Raw genomic sequence first — 18,532 nt, 5'->3', positions numbered from 1 at the left:
AGAACAAACTGGACCTTATAAAGTAATACCTGAAATTCAGGTAGTTCTATAGGGTTTGTAGTTTGACTTTGATAAACAATAACCCACTTAATCTCTCCTGTACTCTGAGAGGTAAATCTCTGTGAGGCTTAGAGAGATTAAATGGCTTGTTTATATTCATGTGGTATGTGAATATCAGCTGGTATGTGGCTGAACGGGTGCTCAAATCCGGGTTTCCTGATTCCAAATCCAGCTCTTTCCAAATCCAGCTCTCTCTGTACTACAACTTGATTCACAGTGATAGAATTTTAGAACTCAAAGTATCTTTAGAAATCTTCTGGGGCAATCTCCCCCCTCCCACCCCACCCCCCGCCTTTTTTTTTCTTCAATATATGAAGATTTTAAGGAATTTATCTAGGGCCCCACAACTAATTATTGCCAAAATTGTCACTAAAGCTCAGATCTCATTCCAGTATCTTTCTCACTCAGCCACCCTGCTCCCATCTTCTGTGGACACTTATAAAGAAGGGTTATATTACCAAAAGCTAATGTTATATTTAAAGTGAATCAGTTTTTGTCTAAAAAATAATCTAATAATGGAGTTATATTAAAATGGAGAACTGTGCCTTCTGATGTGATGATGCACTTGAAAAGAACACATCACCTGCCAAAATACCAAGGATATTTAACCTGAATCTCATGAACAAACAATCAGGCCAAGTCCCATTGTAGAACATTCTACAAAATAACTGCTCTGAATTCTTCAAAAAAGTAATATCATGAAAGTGTTAAAGAAAAAAATTCAATAGAGTAAACTTGAAGAACTAATTGGCTTGAGTAATCAGGAATCTGCCAGCATCCTATCTAGAGGGGTGCTCTGAGAAACTGTACAAATGGGAGAATTTTATAGGTACAAACAAGTGGGACAAAAAAATTATCAGGCAGATTGCCTCAACTTCCTTTGAGGGATTGAGAAGGCCCACATGACAGATTACCTCATTGGTACTGACCAGAAAATTCCAGGCTAACCGATTAAGGTTATATTCCTGGAGAAGTGTGAACCTGCAATGAGGTCAGGTATTGAGTCTAGGTTTGGTGTCATGGGTTTCATTCAGCACATGACTCCATTTTGGGCTTGGATTGTGTGGACCTACCTAAGTCATTCCTGTGGGACAAATGCCCAGGGGTGTGAATGCTACAAGTATGTCAAAAACAAAAGGTTAATATCCCTAATATTAAAAAGAGCTTGTAAGTAAGAAGAAAAAGTCATGTGCTATGTATGTTTCATTTGTTGATAAGCTGCCAAACTTTTCGTGTGGCTGTACCATTTTATATACCCACTAACACACACAGTACATGAGAATCGCAATAGCTACTTATAAACTAACTTTCTCATTCAGTGATCGTTTTCGTGTTGAGCCACCAGGTCCACCGGAGAGGATAACAAACTGAGGCTAGTGCAGACGGAAAGTTGTCCTGTTCTTCAGTGATTGGGGCAGCCCTAGAATAAACTGCCTGTTTGGGGATGAAGGCATGTTTTCCTGAGACAGCTAGTGGGCCATGTCACACAGGCCAGCCCTTAATATTCTTATAACCCTGATAGCCTTTTATATTTTTTATATTCTTGCCGTCCTAGTGTTTCTTTCCAGCCTTTTGTATGAAACTCGGGGAACCTAGTTTCTTAGTGCACACCGGCCACATGTTTCTTGATTATTCAGCAGAGCTGCTAAAGTATTTCTCTGGAAGAGGTTCAGGCCGCGCACACGCCCGTTAGTCTGTGTTGAGTAACGTGCAAACCATCTACGCCGTGTAGTGCATTAGCACCCTGCTGTTGCTCCAGACTCGAGATGTTGCCAGAAAACGACTAACGAAGCGGCGAGGAACCGCGGTGCAGCCGACATTGGTGCAGTCGGACTTGCCCGACCTCCTTAGCCCATGCAAAGGGACGCACCGCCCAATTGGCCGTGACGGGCTAGGCGGAGCGTGCGGAGAGCCCGCCTCGAGCCTCATGTCAGTGCGCATGCGCGCCCGTCATCCGGGTGCTGGCTGCGGCTGCAGGTTGCGCTGGGGTGGCGTGCAGGGGGCGGAGCCAGGGGCTCATTGTGCGCTGCGCTGCGCGGCGCCGGCTGTACCCGAGGCCTGGGTTGAAGTTGGCGCTGCTGCCGCCGCCCTGCAGCTCACTCGCTGCCTCAGCAGCGCGCTGCACTTCTAAAATGGCTGCCGCTGCCGGTGCTGTGGCAGTCCCGGCTGCCTCGGGTCAGGCGGAGGGTAAAAAGATCACAGATCTGCGGGTCATCGATCTCAAGTCCGAGCTGAAGCGGCGGAACTTAGACATCACCGGAGTCAAGACTGTGCTCGTCTCCCGACTCAAGCAGGTGAGGCCCGGCAAGGTCCGGGAAGGGGAGCTTAGGCCGCGTCGCGGAGCCCCACCTTCCGCCGCAGCCCCCGGCCACCCGCAGTCGCCGGTTCCCGCGAGGCGGCGCCGTGGGAAGGCCCCGGGCGGCGCCCACGCGCGCCGTGTGAGCTAAGACCCTCCGGCGGCGCCCCCGCCCCCGCCCCCGCGCGCCGGACTGGGCCTGCGTCCCGTCCGCGAGCCGCCCAGGATTGGGACCAGTCGCCGCAGCCTAGCGCGCCCCTGCCTCCTCCCGGACAACCCCCAGGGTGCGAGGGCTGCAGCCGGCTGGCGGGGCCTCCCAAGGGCAATCGTAGAGACGTGGGAGGCACTCGGTCCCCAGCCTTTAGCGATGGTGAGCGCGTGCATTTCTTGGCCTCCGAGGGACTGGTTACTTTGGTGACTTATGCGAAGTTACCGTTTAATTGTGTCCAACCGTTTCCTCCCCATCTTGGGGGGAATTGGTAGTGGAAGTTGATGGGTGGGTAAGAGAAAGGGTTTGTTTTCCGCTGGAATTTCAGTTTTTGCATCAGCTCAGTAATGTGCTTTTTCATCCCTCATTATCTTTCTGGTTTATTTGAGTGAGCGTTGGAATTGTAGTAGAGGAGAAACAAGTTTGCTTTATAGAAATTAGGAAAGCTCTTTTTAGTTATTTACTTTCGTACCTTAGCAACTTTTCTGCAATGGAGAATGTTTAGACTTTTGTTCAGTATGATATGTGATATTTAATTATTTCGACTCGGTAGAATTTAAAAGTCCATGTGATTTTGAAACTTAATATTTCCCCCTTAAAGTTTCTCTCACTCGTGTACTTTAATTGCTTTTTTTGAAGTCGGTTTATGAAATGACTGGCAATTCGAATGTCTTGAGGCTTGAGGTTTGCTGATTTTTTTTTTCATTTCGTTTTTATAAATAAGTTTAGATAGATTGTGTAGCATATTAACTTCTCTTTCTAATGTAGGCTATTGAAGAGGAAGGAGGCGATCCAGATAATATTGAATTAACAGTTTCAACTGATACTCCAAACAAGAAACCAGCCAAAGGCAAAGGTTGTTACGAGTTATGAACATATTTTAAAATATATTTTGGTTATATAACTTGCCTCTGCTCTTGTGCCACTTGCCCTGTTTATATAGTGCTACTCTTTGCTATTTCCCTCTGGCACTCTGCCTTCTTGGGTCAAGGAAGAAAAAGTTCCTGTTGCCAGGCTCCGAGGTGACTTGTAGCCCTTAAGATTTGGCTGAAGCTGACCTGAAAGTGAGACCAGTTCTTTATTGCTTCCGAAAAAATTACAAAGTCAAGTTTCATAATGTTTCTTCCTTCATAGCGTGAAGAACTGAAGAATAAAATACAATTTAATTCATATCTACCTTGCCCCACAATTGGCAGAGTATTGATGGAATTCCTACCAAATCTTTCACCTTGGCTCCTTGCTGTTTTCTCTAGTGTATTAAAATTCTGTAACGTTTACGTTCAGTATTTTGTTTGACTTGGTGAACTTAATTTGCATTTATGCCATTATGCATTCTAATTTTCAGTGAAATTCAAAAAGACCTCACCAGTGATATTAACAAGGTAGAGAAAATCCATGAAAAGTTAGTCTAAAAAAAGTTTTTAGCTATAGGGATCTCTTAAAGATTTTGATTTTATAACTTTTAAAGTAGTCCAGAATATATTTCCAGGATATGGTGATTTAGTGAATAGATAAAAGTGATTTTAAATTAACATTTTGACAGTATAAATGGGGACATATTTTTAAAATGTTCTGGTAAGTGAAATCTTTACTTGAATACATAATTGCAAATTTTTCCTTCCCTCCCATCAGGACAGTGGCAGAGGGTGGACATGATGTGGGTATCTGGATCCTGGTACCTATCTATAATATAGGTTCCATGCTGAGTGTGTCATGGACAGTAGCAGCATTTTTAAAATCTAACTTTATTTACTGCTTTAAGTGATTAAAATGCTACTCCATCTACCATAGACCAGATTGACTGTAACTGGAGTAAAATGGCTGAATGGATTAACCTTGAAAAGAAGGGAATATTCAAGTTTGATCTTAAGCAGTCTATGTGGACTATTAGGACCAGGTAGATCTTGATGCCATCTCACTATTGGGGGCTTTGTATGTTTTCAAGAGCTCCCTATTTGTGGCATAGGAAATTGACAAGGACTAAGAAGCATTTCCTGGGTGGCATGGGAATGGCAGAGGTGGAAGTAGAGTTTAAGAAGACTAACAGTTATCTTGAAGATCTGTGGCTTTTAATGTAACTGACCCCATATATCACTTTGAAAAATACATTTCCCTGTGTTTAGAGAAGTTTGTGCTGAGAAGCCTCTGCTAACAAACCAGAGGCTATTTCAAAATGAGGAGGCATAAAAAATTTGGAAATAAGTACATTAGGAATTAACCATGTTTCTTGTAGTAATTTCTTATAATGATTTTGTCATTTATTTAGTACATTTTGATAGTTTGGCAGACACTGTGTATTAATCATAGTCCCAAGTAATCTGAGCTGATTATTGATTTTAGCATCTAAAATAAACCTTTGATTTATTCACTCTCATCTACTTTTAATCTCTCTGTGTAGCTAGCCGTTTTTCAGTATCTTACCCTTGGAAATAATTTCAGCAATGTAAAATTTTAAGTTTTTCAGTATAGATATAAAATTGATATGTTCATTTTTTTCTTTTATATGGATTGTAAGGATATTTGAACTTTAATTTTTCCTCAACTCTGATGTTAAGCTGTTTTGTGGTCTTTAATTAGAAGTTGTAATATTTGATCATTTGTCTCCAGCAGGTTACTACTGAGTATTTCCTGAGACTCATTCTAGGGCGTGTATGATAAAGAGCTTTTGTCTCCTTGAATTCCATTTATCATTGTTCTGAAAATCCTATGTGTTGCAAAAAAATGTAAATCCCAAACTAAGAACCTATTTTGAATTAAATTACAATTAAGATGAGTATAAATAAAAATTATTTTCAATTTTAAATTAAGTTTAAAAATAATTCTTAGAAATCAAATTTGAAAAGGGAAACTTTTTAAAATGTTGATAATAGATTTTTTAAAACTAAGGATTCAAGAAATTAAATATTTTATTGTGATGACAAGTTTTCAGTCTTGTTGCTGAATTACTACATTGTTCTTTTTGCCAAATTTTATTTCACTTAGCAATGCCTATCTTGAAGATAATGTCATCTTGGTTGGTTCTCATACTACTTTTCCTTCAATAGGTGTTAACTTTTTCGTAAAGTTGGAAATTTTACTAGATTATCTGCAAAAATCTTTAGTTCTAAAATTTAATAATTATATATAGCCAGGGGCCAGAAGAAAAATGCTTTCTGTTCAGCTAAACTAGTTGTATAAGGAAGAAACAGGAAATCTCATAGGTCTTCAACCAGCGTAAATATTCTTTAGGACAGATTATTAGAAAAGGAAAGAGGGAAGACAGGGATTAATTACTTAGAGGCAATCATACAGACGACAGCAAAACACAACATATAATAGCTTGTGAGGAAAAGAAATCTTTTGATAAAAGTTAAATGATGTTAAGAAAGCAAGAAGTAAGGTTTTTTTTTTGGTTAAAGTGATTGTGTTTGGATAGATTGGAGGAAAAGGAGTCTGCATTCTTAAGCATGCTGTAGACTATTTTTAAAATAGAGTTTTATAAGCACAAACTTGTAATAAAAGTTTGATAGTATTGATAACTTGATAATGTAGTGGGTTCTAGTATTTAAGAGCAACATTTATAAAATCTGTTTGCATACAGTTAATATGGTGAAACAGTTTATAGCTTAGTTTGGTTCTCCCTTCTGAATCTTTATATTCTCTTTGCTATATGAACTATTTAATAAGTAACCTAGAAGAAAGCTTTATCAGTGAGATTTAGTATCATATTGTTTGGGTGTGTGTTAAGAAAGTGGATAAACAGGTAGAGCTAACTCCTCATTAGCTTGTTTTAGAGATTATAGATTTAAAGTTTCTTTTGATTCAGCTGCCAATTGTATACCATTCTTTTGGTTTTTCAACCTTTACAGTCACTTCTAAACTTCAGCAAAAGTTATTTTATGTGGTTAATCACTATTAAGAATTATATGTAATGCAGTACTTACTGATGTTGAAACTTATTTGCAATACATGCAGCCTTTAAAAAAGATTCAAAATGCTATATAAAATCTGATATTTCTCCCTATGGGAAAAAAGTATAATTTGGGGTTATAGGTTTAGCCTAACATCTAATATCTAATTTTGTGTGGACAATACCACAGCCAATATAATTAATTACATGTGTACTGTATAAAGCTTTCCAAAAATTATTTCAAGAATACAGTAATCAACCATATAAAATGATTTTAATACAATATAATGATGTACTGGAACTCTTTCCCTTTTTTTGTTTTTTAACTGCAGCATATTTGGATGTTACAGAACTTAATCAGAATTGTGGCATTGAGAAGGGCTTTGGGGACAGAATTGTCACAGATATTTTTTGGGTACCCACTAGGCTAGAAGCTTTGTCGAGGGTAAGGACATAGTCTTTTATTTATACTAGTCTGTAATGCCTAGAATAGTGCTTGGCACATAATAGGTGCTCAGAAAATATTTGTTGAATGATTACTAAGGGCTGTATGATGCCTTTTTAAACAAGTGCTTTCAAAAATCTCTCTTTGAGTGCTTATTTTAATTGCATATTTCTTTGTAGGAAGCACGTATATCAGAGATTAATAGTCTTGACTATCTTCCAGTCTTTTTCAACAATACTAGTGGCTTCTCCTTAAACACTGCTATGTACAGTAGGATACGTGAATCACTGCAGCTTCCTTTTATTCCTCACCAAGTTGTTGCTGTAATGGAAAGCCTCATAACTTGCGCTGGAATTGTCCAGCCTCCAAGGTTGTGTATGTTATTTTCATTTCACAAAATCAGACCTTTTTACCTCAGCCATTAAAACCTGCATTTGCCTTTTGCAGTTTATATGGTGGCTTATGTTTATCATCAAAACACTTTTGTACTTTTTAAGCTACTGTATTAAATATGGTGTGTGTCAAGGGAGGTAAAATTGTGTAGTACTTTAAATAAGACAGTTTGCTTCTTCCAAGTCAGTCATCTTCTAGGCATTCTGAATTAGGAGCAATGGACATCAGGCTTTTTAATCTCCTCTTTCATGAACTCATGTAAAATAAAGTGCGAATTGTCCAGGAATTAGAAGAAAAAGAAATCATTGTTATTAGTTGGTGGCATCAGAAGGACTTTAGTGAAGAGGTTGAACAATGGCTTGGGATATAAGGGTGGAATTTACTGATTTATTTAATCACCTCTTCTATAGTTCTCACATATTACAGTAAAAAGGACTCAGTGTTTGTAATTCCAGGAGTTAGCCTTACATGGCGGTTCTACTTCCCTGGAATAGTAGTAGTTTGCATTATGGCTTTATAGTATTGTTTTCCAGATTATAAAAGTGAAACGTTTTCATTTTATAAATTAGATAATCTGGAAAAGTACAAAAAAGTGAAAATTCCCCATGATTCCACTATGCTGAATTTGAACCACAGGTAACATTTTGTTGATATAAGGTGTATACGTACATGTGCATGTTTTACAGGTTTATGTTAAAGATCTTTTTTTTCCTTTTCAACAACTTAAATAAGTTCACACCATGTATGGTGTTTTGTTAAAGGTAGGTAGAATTAAAATTTTCTCTAGTCTAGAGAGTCTGAAAACAATAATCTTTCTCTTATAGTCTCACTCTAGCTCTTACAGTTACTTATGCTCAGTCATCTTAGTGATTCTCAATCTACTTTACCTTAGAGTCATTCGTGTTTTTAAAAATACAGAAACCAGGCTCCTGCCCCAGAGATTTGATTTTGGTTGCTCTGTTGGGGGCCCAGGCATCAGTATTTTCTAAAGTTCTTCAGGTGATTGTCATGTGGCTAATGTTAACCACTGACTCTAAACTAGCTTGAAACTTAGCATCCTTTTCATTCATCTTTTTCTGCCTGTCAGTTTGCAAATTGTTTTATATACTTTACAGTTTTCAAAAAACTTTCACATTCCTTTGTTTGATTCTTGCAACAGTGCTATGAAGCAGTAGCGTTTTCTTTTTATTGATAGAATAAAAAAGTAATCCATTAAGAAGTCAGTAAAATTTTTGATGCCTTTTAAAATACCTTGTGTACATGCATGTGTGTGTATAGTTTGGTTATCTTTTTTTTTTTTTTAAAGATTTTTATTGGGGAATTGTGGGGATGGGAACAGTGCAGGGGAATTGGGGGAAGGGAACAGACAAGTTGCTGTCGTTTTGTTCTTCAGTCTAGTTGTGGAGGACGTTGCTTCACTGGCCTAAGTTGGCACCATCATTGCGCTCTTCCCTGGTGAGGCAGATCAGTCTCCGGCTTCTGGACGGCCGCTCACTGCGGTTGCTGGCCGCTCACGCTGGCTGCTGGCTACACACGGTAGCCCATGGCAACCCACTGCCACAGGGGCTGCAGCCTACGCCGTCACCAGCGACTCAAGGCCGCCCAGCTCCAGGTTGAGCTGTTGTTCAGCATCTTAGCTATGGAGGGCAGTGTCACTGGCCCTCATATGTGGGATCCGAACCGGGGCCCTCTGGCATCCCAAGCCAGTTCTTAACCATCGCGCCACTCGGCCGGCCCTAGTTTGGTTATCTTTAGATGACCAAAGTTAGAGACTTCTATAATATACTTTTGGTGTTTTTCAGATTACACTGAGTGAATTATCTTAATAGTAGATTGAAAAATAATAAAATGACCTATTGTATGACTGCTATGTTTAAGACAATGTACAAGGCCTTTTAGAAAAGTGATTTCATTAGTAAAATATTGGTTTAATAGAAGCGAGGCTAACACACATGTGAACAATTAACACAAAGCATAGTTTATGATTATTTTAATATCTAACATCTAGCTGGGGAAAGGTTGTTCGTGGAAACATGAAATGTTATTCAGTTTGGCTTATAATCTGAATCTTTCCCCCACTACTCCACCAGAAATTTTATGACTAATTATTTTCTGCATTTCATAGTTTCTGTAATTGTTTTAGGGGATAAGGTACTCAAACCACAGGTTTTTTGGGCAAAATTATTTTAATTCTAATTAAGTAGATTTTTTTGTTTTGGAGGTATTTCTGAACTTGAAAAGGAAAATTGCAAAGGACCAATTTGCCTTTGGAGGGGAAAACCAATTTACAATCCTTAATGCTTTTATACATAATTCTGAAATAGAGAAGTTTTGGAAACTGAAAGTTTTTCCTTGAGCTTGGTGGCAGAAGTGAAGCTATTTATAGTCTTAGATTTATCCCATTTGATGTGAATATGGATATATTTCATTGCACAATTATTTCTGTGATTGAGAGACACTGTTTCAGAAGCCACTGGAAGGTTTAAATTAATAAATGATATATACACAATCTTACTCTTCTAAAATCTGAAAATTCTGAATTCTGAAACGTGTCTGGCCACAACAGTTTCATTAAGGGTTTGAGGACCTATACAAATTTGTATTGCATAAACGAGATGTTTCTAGTGTCATCCTCTGGTGTATACATTTTTACTTTACCATTTTACTTTAGACCCTAAAATCAAGCAAAGAACATTGCAGTGTATTTTATGTAATTTCAAAATAACCATATGTTATTACTGATATAATTTAAGGTGTGATAAGTTCATTTTGCTTCCATTTTGTGTTTTGTTATTTACCCTATCTTCTTAGTTTATTTTCTAGTTTTATCCCTCAAGCATTAAAGTTGGGCTTCAGTCTCTGTGAAACTTTGAGTTAGCTCTTTCATCCTGGTCATGCCGCTGTCCTTTGGCCCATTCACATTTTTGTGGCACGTGGCAGATTTTTTTGAAGGACAAAAGATTATTTAATTAAGTTGCCATAGGACCTTGGATAGCACAGGCTTAAATGGGAGATAGGGATAAAAATGGTTACTCACTTTACAAAAATGTGCCTACGGTGATGGTGCTTGTTGGAATATAAGGGGGAATCTGGTTTTTGTTTTCATTTCTCATCTGTGACATCTTAAAAGTTAGGAATCTATAATGTACTTTGTAGCATAATGAAAGTTGGGAGTTTACAGTCCTTACTGATAGGACGGAGTTGCATATAATGCTAGTTTGACTGGCATGTCACCTCTTTGTTCCACTGAAGGCTGAATTAGAAATCCAGACTTTGTTTAATACTAGCATTCAACTTAGAACTTACTCCATTATCAGTCAGGAAACACATATATAATGCTTGAGTATATGCTCATTATATAGCACCGCACAAGGTTCTGGGCTGGATGTGAACATAGCTTTTTAAAATATGCGTTACATTTTGTATGGGGAACGGGTGATACTTTTTTCATAAAGGGATTAATTACAATATAGTTTCTAGTTTGGCATACGTAAAACAAGCCCAAAGTTATAGTTTATGAAAACAGTCAAAAGCTATAGTATAAAATTTCAGTTTTGTCAAACACGTATCTATCAGATTATTATTGCAGTTTCATCCCAGTATGTACGCAAATCTTGCCCTCATGGTTTAGTGTTTACAAGCTGATGACACATTAAATGTTGAGTGCTTTCCTATGATACAGCTGTTAAAAACACTAAGGGATAGTCAAGTTGGACCTTTTTGTGTACTTCTGTCTCTTGTTGCCTGTTTGTCATGGGCCAAGTTATGTAATCCCTGTCTCATTTTTAAAATTTTTTGGTGTGGCTTTTGGAACCTCTGTTTACACTAAAAGATAACATTTTTAACAGCTGGCACATTGTAACTACTTGAAGATATTATGGTTTTGTGGGTTTACATCGAAGCACTGTCTTTACTAGTTTTGTAATCGGATTAACTTTTCAGCATTAGTTTCCTTTTTTTTTTTGTAAAATCGGGATGTAGTTATATGAATAAAATAAATACATTAATGTATATAAAGCATTTATCCTAGTGCCTGGACTGTGGAAATCATTTAAGCAGTGGTAGGTAGTGACTACTGATGTTTTTGTTGTGGTAGTGTAATTTGATTTCCCTTTGAGTAAACTAAAGCAAGCAAAATTCACCGTGGAGTGTGCATAGTATATGCCATTTGTCATTATGCTGAGAGCTGCCATTTGAAAGATAATATCTTTAAATTGAGTTAACCACTCCTTACTAGAATAATCTTTTAAGTAGGTCATAGTAAAATGTAGTGGAAAGAATTCAGAACTGGATATGAGAAGCCTTGGCTTCCAGTTTGCACAATGCCGTTTATTAGTTTTGGGCAAGCTATTTACCCTCTTGGGTTCATTTTCCGTTTTTTTAAATTGTGATTACCTTCCCCATGTACCATAGGGTGCTTGGAAAAATCAACAACTCTTTTTTAAGTGCTTTGCTAGTTGTAAAGCAGTTTATAATTGTAAGGAGTAAATAGTACTTGCAAATGATCTGAAGGAGTCTCCCCCAAAGCCCTACTTAGGTTATTTGGTGACCTGTGTTGAGGGTGGAAAGGGGGAAAAGAGCCTACATTTTTGAAAAGCTTATTTCTCCCAAAAGGTAACATCTTTAAAGTTTTTATATTTGAAACTTTCTAAATGGGATAGAAGAATTTAGTGAGCTCTTTCTTATCTGATGCTGTTTTCTTCTTGGGGAAGGAACATCTTTATTTAATTTTTAAGTAGATTAATAATTACTTTCTGGTGAACAGGCTTTCTTAGTTGTTACCTTTGTAGTAGCTTCTAATTTATATTTTTCCTGAAATACAAACACCAGCATTCCAAATAGGAAGTGAACACCACACTCAGCTCCACACTTTATTTCTCTTTTGATTCACACAAGGCTGCAGGGGTGGGGACAAGCCCTCTTTTACAAACTCTGGGTAAAAGAAAATCCCAATTTTTAATCTGGTTTTTTTTTTATATATATATACCTGGAAGGACCAGTATCTTGTTTCCCTTTTCATGATATCACTCCTTTGTGGGAAGTGTTTCAAATTGGGAGTAGAAGACAGGAGCTGATGAAGAGACTAGGGAAAGAGAGGTATCCTAACTTTTTGTAATAGTTACTTCACCTCCAAACCCCCTACCCTGGGATCACTGAAGTTTGAGATAGGTACACAGCAGTTCCTGTTTTAGGCAAAGGGAAAAGTTGATGAATTAGCCTCAGGAAAGAATATTCAGTCACATTTCAAAATAAATTTTAAAAATTTAACTAAGTTCCAGCAGATGTGTTTTTTACAGCCCTTCTGATACATCATGGGTTATGAAGTGTGTTTTTGTGGACTAGTCTGAAAACATAAACTTTTAGCATTGGCTCTGTGGAAAAGTTTTTTTGTTTTTTGATGTAGAGAACATTTTAAGTTTCAACCACCAGTTTAAAGTTGAAGATTGAAGATTTTAAGGGTTGGGTTGGGGAGGCCTCTAGTCTATCTGGAAGCTGTTAACAGTTTTCATTCTAAAGTAATTTTTACTTGCCTTGAATCAGTTAAATCAGTCATAATGTGAAGCGCCCAGCCCTATTTATATTTATGCTGGAGAAATACCAAATAATGGTTAGCGAGATGTACTTGAGAGTGCAAGGTGGTATATGAACAACTGATAGATTGTAAGGTGTAGATTACAGTATGAGAATTTTATTTCAGAGAAAGCTTGTTGAAGAGAACTTAAGGAAGGCTTTGGTGGGGGATATGAGTGGAATTCAGCTATCAGACATTTGGTTGTGTGTATATATATATATATATATATATACAGTTAGTAGAATACTGTTGAAAGGTGTTACTACTGGGAGATTTGAAGGTAGAGAATTTCAGTGGTGTAAAGAAAAATGTGTCATATATATCAAGTCATTTAAGATGATGAATTGATACGTAAGAAATTATTTGCACAGTTTATTTTAGTGAAACAGCATGACATTGTTCAAGCTTTTTTTGTTTGGGACAGCTGTGAGCAGGTGGTTTATAACCTGTTGGCATTGGCTTTGTCAGGTGTTGGGAGTAGAGAGTTAATACTGCGAGGTAAACTGAATGTTTTTTGCTCTTAAAGTAATAAGATATTGGTTGTTAGCCCATTTTCCTTCTTTTGTAGGTAAAAAGCAAGAAGCAGATGAGTTGAGCGGAGATGCTTCTGTGGAAGATGATGCTTTTGTCAAGGTAAAGTTAATTACTCAGGTTAAGATGTTTATTTTGAGTCTCGCATTTTGCATGATGAACTCATGCATTTTATTTGAACGATAATCAAGTATGTAGGGAAAATAAAGGTAGAGATTTCTGTGATATTGTCAAGCTCATTCTCATAATTGAGAAATGAAATAAATAACTTTGTCTTCAGATAAACAAGACATAAAGCTAAAAATAAAGTTTGTCCAGGTCTTTAAGTAGAAGTTTGAGACATAGGTGCCAGAGGAACAGCTATAGCACAATTGATATGTTAGTTCCTGGACAAGGTACTGCAGTGAAGGATGTTGATAGTTTATTTTTCATCTGCCCATTGCATTTAGTTTTGGTATATAATACACAGAATTTAGATTAATGTAGCCCTTAAAATGGAGCAAGGAAATTGCTGATGTTTTGCTTCTTGGTAAAGATCAAATTAAGAAATTTNATATATATTGAGTATTACAATTTTAATGCAGTTTTCCTTTTTTAAAATGTGTATTCATTTTTTTGGCACCCTCTATATTTTTCTACATAAGATTAATTGGCATTTCTTTGGTTATTATTAGGGGGGAGGAAATTACTTACGAAAGTATAATTTAAAAGCATATAAGTTTAAAAATCTTTTCTTTGAATTAAATAGACCGTTTGCCCTGCTTTGAAGTATGTTAGTATGTTTTAAGTAAATCAGTGGATTAGGGAGTCAGTGCTTTTAGTGTTTAATCATGCTTGGAACACTTCCATTCTACCTATCCTAATAAATGAAGGACTAAAGAGAATTTTCTAATTCTCTATCAATGTGACTATTCTTTTGTTGGCATAAAAAATATAGTCTGTATATGAAATATTGACTTAGTACCCACCGTATCATAGACTCTGTGCAGAACATGAGGCAAGTGATAATTGGATATAGCATAAAAGCATTCTCATGTTACTCAGATATTTTGTAAAGCAAAGCTATTGTATACCCTTTTACTTAGGAAATTGAAGCTCAAGAAGGTGAAGATGATACCTTTCTAACAGCCCAAGTAAGTTTATATTTAGTCCTATGAATTTGATATTGTGGGTGGAAGGGCTTGGAAGAGGAATCTTATTTTTTGTTTTTATTTTACTGAAACATGATCTCCTACTTACTGATCATTAGGTCCTAAGTAGTGTGGCATTGGGAGGAATTATTTAATGGGCATAGATCCTCTTACATTATGTACATTTATATCCCCATATGTTCCATTTTCTGTGCATTAGTTCATATTGTCATAACATCTCTGGATGTCTGTGTATTCCACCCTGAAGTCACCTTCTCTTCTACGGTATAGTTCTCTACCCTCTCCATGTTACACAGACCACACGGTGTACCACACATCCCACACTTTGTACCTTGCACTTAGAAGGCAGGCACAGAGAAAAAGAAATGTTTGGTTGAGGAGCTAACCCTGAAATTAGAATGTTTTAGAGTATTTGCCAAGGGATCCATTAAAATTGAAGATTGCACACCTGTAAATCAGCTTTCGTTTGGACCTTTTAAGAACCCCTCAGTCTGTGTATTCTGTTATTCTTGTGGTATATCTCCTTTAGGTTTGTTTTCTTGTTCTTATTTTCTCTAATTGTCTTCACTAGGGAGTATATGATTAAGCAAAAATTATTCATAAGATGTGAAAACATTGTGACTTAGTAAAAAACCTTTTAATTTTCAAATGTCTAACTTTTAGTTCTTCAGTTCATAAAAATATTAGTCGTTTGAAATGTTACAAGGAGATAAATACTTCTGTTCAGCATAATAATACTGTCTCTTATATGTGCTGCAAAGGATGCCTTTGTTTCATTATTAAATGAACCTGGTCATAATATCTAGAAGAGCAAAATAACTTAAAAAAAATCCTATTTAAATATATCGTCAGTTCTTATGTTTCTTTTTCACTTTGGAAGTATCAGCATGTGTGTCATATAGATAGAAATTGTTAAAATACTTCCTTTGTCTTCCAGAGCTGGTAGTTTTGAAATTTATAGTAGTGGTGGGTAAATATCACCTATTGCCTAGATACATGAATAGTATAGGATTTGCATTCATTTGTAAGTGAGGAGCATGGTCCAAGTTGGCACTTCAGAATAGATGGAGTTCTCTCGGTGACTTCCCTTGGTTTTTATTTATTTATTTGCACCTGTTCTACCACCATACAATTACCTACTCTGTTTTCAGTCCCCAAGGTTCCCCCATTCATATGTGGTGAGGTTGGTCAAACCTACCTGCTTTCCAAGCATTCCACATTCCAAAACAATTTCTTCTCTTTGTCTACCCCCCTCAGAAATTTCTATTCTTTCACTGCAGTTTAGCTCTGAATGATTAATAGGCATGCCCTTGCCCTTTTCCCTTTATAACCCAGAAACCTTTTCTTAAATCTACTAGATTTGCTAGAAGAGTAGGAAAGGAGGGAGGAATGTTCATTGCTTTCAACCCTTTCTTTGCAGGTAATTAAAGAGGAAACTAAGCAGATTGCTGCTTTTTTTTTTTTTCCTGCTAAACTATCGAGTATCTATAAATTTTAAAGGGCAAGCAGACTTTCCTTTAGAGAGATAATCCCAACTCATGTTCCCTTGCCGAATTGGCATTGTTGGCACAGTGATAGATTTCAAAACAAATACATTTAAATAAATTATTCGCATATTTTTTAAGAATAGATGTTGGTATAAGAATTGGGATTCCTTATTATTAATTAGAAATAAACCTTATGTCATAATACATAAGACTTTCTGGGCTTTTGAAGTTAAACCAAACTATGGCACATGGTGAAATCAAGTCGTTTGAAACCATATCTTTTAGGACAGCTCCTAGGATGTGAGTTGGTAAATATTAAATAACTGGGACTTGAAGACATCTCTAGTAGCAATCGAATTGATGTGTATTTCAGTATGAGAGATTTGGGAACTCAGATACGTGGTTTAATGACCATGGTATTAAGTCCCCTCTATTTTTAAAGCACAGTTAATATGTAAGGTAAAGTGATTGAACTTTGACTTTGGGAATAATGTTAAAATATGGTAAAATTTAACACATATAGAGATGTAAATTACCAAAAACGTTTGGTGGATAGCCTACACTACTTTGTTTCTAGTTGTACCAAATTTTCTTACCATTAAAAGGACTGTGACTTGGAGAATCAAGAAGCACATGAACAAGATGGAATTGACGAACTAAAGGACTCTGAAGAGTTTGGTGAAAATGAAGACGAAAATGTGCATTCCAAGGAGTTACTTTCCACCGAAGAGTACAAGAGAGCTCATGAATTAATAGAGGCAGAAGCAATAGAAGATATAGAGAAAGAGGACATCGAAAGTCAGGTCTTTAGCCAGTTTTTTAAAAATGTGACTCAGATAAATTAAGTACCTAATAATAAAGTATTTTTTTCTAGTTCAATGTGGAAGTCTCAGAATTTTCAGAAAAAATATTTTTTAAGTTACTTATAAATCACCCAGAATCCTACCGCCTAAGATGACCTTTTAAATTTTTATCTTCCACATATGTATATATAGTAGTTATCATGCCATAAATTGCTATTCTATATAATATTTTCACATAACATATTAGAATGACTTCATAATCTGTGTGTTATACCATAATATATATTAGACTGCTTTCTATGTGTCTACTAGCCACTCTTAAGTTTTGGGACATTTAAGTTTTATGTTGTTTTCTACCCCACTATGAATGAATGTTCCGGTTTCACTCTGACAGTGCCAACATCACTCGGTGTGTGTGTGTGTGTGTGTGTGTGTGTGTGTGTATATATACACACACACACACATACATACATACATATATACATACATATACCAGGGGTGCCAAAAAAATGTATACAAGTGAACACTTTGGTCAGTGTTGCTCAAGCAGCAGTTCACTAATCAGAAGTGTCTAGACGCTGATGGTAATCAACTTTGAGCACCTCTTGTAATTGCAGAAGTCAAACGTGACTTGTATTCATCTTTTGTTATCGATATATATTGAGTATTACAATTTTAATGCAGTTTTCCTTTTTTAAAATGTGTATTCATTTTTTTGGCACCCTCTATATTTTTCTACATAAGATTAATTGGCATTTCTTTGGTTATTATTAGGGGGGAGGAAATTACTTACGAAAGTATAATTTAAAAGCATATAAGTTTAAAAATCTTTTCTTTGAATTAAATAGACCGTTTGCCCTGCTTTGAAGTATGTTAGTATGTTTTAAGTAAATCAGTGGATTAGGGAGTCAGTGCTTTTAGTGTTTAATCATGCTTGGAACACTTCCATTCTACCTATCCTAATAAATGAAGGACTAAAGAGAATTTTCTAATTCTCTATCAATGTGACTATTCTTTTGTTGGCATAAAAAATATAGTCTGTATATGAAATATTGACTTAGTACCCACCGTATCATAGACTCTGTGCAGAACATGAGGCAAGTGATAATTGGATATAGCATAAAAGCATTCTCATGTTACTCAGATATTTTGTAAAGCAAAGCTATTGTATACCCTTTTACTTAGGAAATTGAAGCTCAAGAAGGTGAAGATGATACCTTTCTAACAGCCCAAGTAAGTTTATATTTAGTCCTATGAATTTGATATTGTGGGTGGAAGGGCTTGGAAGAGGAATCTTATTTTGACAACATAATTCTCTAATACATAAAAAAAACTGCTTTAAATTTAATACTAAGTTATTTCTGTGGTATATACAAAATACTTAAAATCGGCAGCCAAAATTTGTTGCCAGAAAGGTATTTGGAAGTTATATAATAAGGCTCATGCCATTTTCAGAAGAAAAATAAAAACAGCCCATCTTTTCTGGAAAACATAACTCATAATTACCAGTTTTCTGCAGTCTTCATGCTCCTAGATTTTTTTCTGTCACTTTGGTATAAAGTAAGTAATTTGAAAGTGCTAACATCTTTTTCAAAGCTTTTCTTTAAAGTTTTGTTAATTTAGCAATTCTAGGATGGGGATAGTATAAAAATGATAAAAATCTCTGTTCTAGAAATTGACTTGGGGTGTGTCTGTGT

The 18,532-nt window shown here is 36.5% G+C and overlaps 1 protein-coding gene across 2 annotated transcripts in view; it reads left to right on the top strand.

Annotated features, from left to right (window-relative positions):
- The first annotated feature begins 2,075 nt into the window (after positions 1–2,075).
- The window catches only part of SLTM (SAFB like transcription modulator), a 42,134-nt gene continuing 25,677 nt past the window's right edge, over positions 2,076–18,532 (top strand). For both annotated transcript variants that reach the window (XM_019657531.1, XM_019657530.1), the window contains exons 1-5: positions 2,076–2,354; positions 3,333–3,420; positions 13,432–13,496; positions 16,638–16,835; positions 18,021–18,068. In XM_019657531.1, coding sequence (XP_019513076.1) covers positions 2,193–2,354; positions 3,333–3,420; positions 13,432–13,496; positions 16,638–16,835; positions 18,021–18,068 — 561 coding nt within the window. In that variant the 5' untranslated portion in view covers positions 2,076–2,192. The remainder of the gene's footprint in view (positions 2,355–3,332; positions 3,421–13,431; positions 13,497–16,637; positions 16,836–18,020; positions 18,069–18,532) is intronic.

The sequence above is a fragment of the Hipposideros armiger genome, unplaced genomic scaffold, assembly GCF_001890085.2.
Source record: "Hipposideros armiger isolate ML-2016 unplaced genomic scaffold, ASM189008v1 scaffold_276, whole genome shotgun sequence".
In the NCBI taxonomy this organism is placed as follows: domain Eukaryota; kingdom Metazoa; phylum Chordata; class Mammalia; order Chiroptera; family Hipposideridae; genus Hipposideros; species Hipposideros armiger.
Note: the sequence above shows the minus strand (reverse complement) of the source record. Positions and strands in the feature narration are given on the sequence as shown.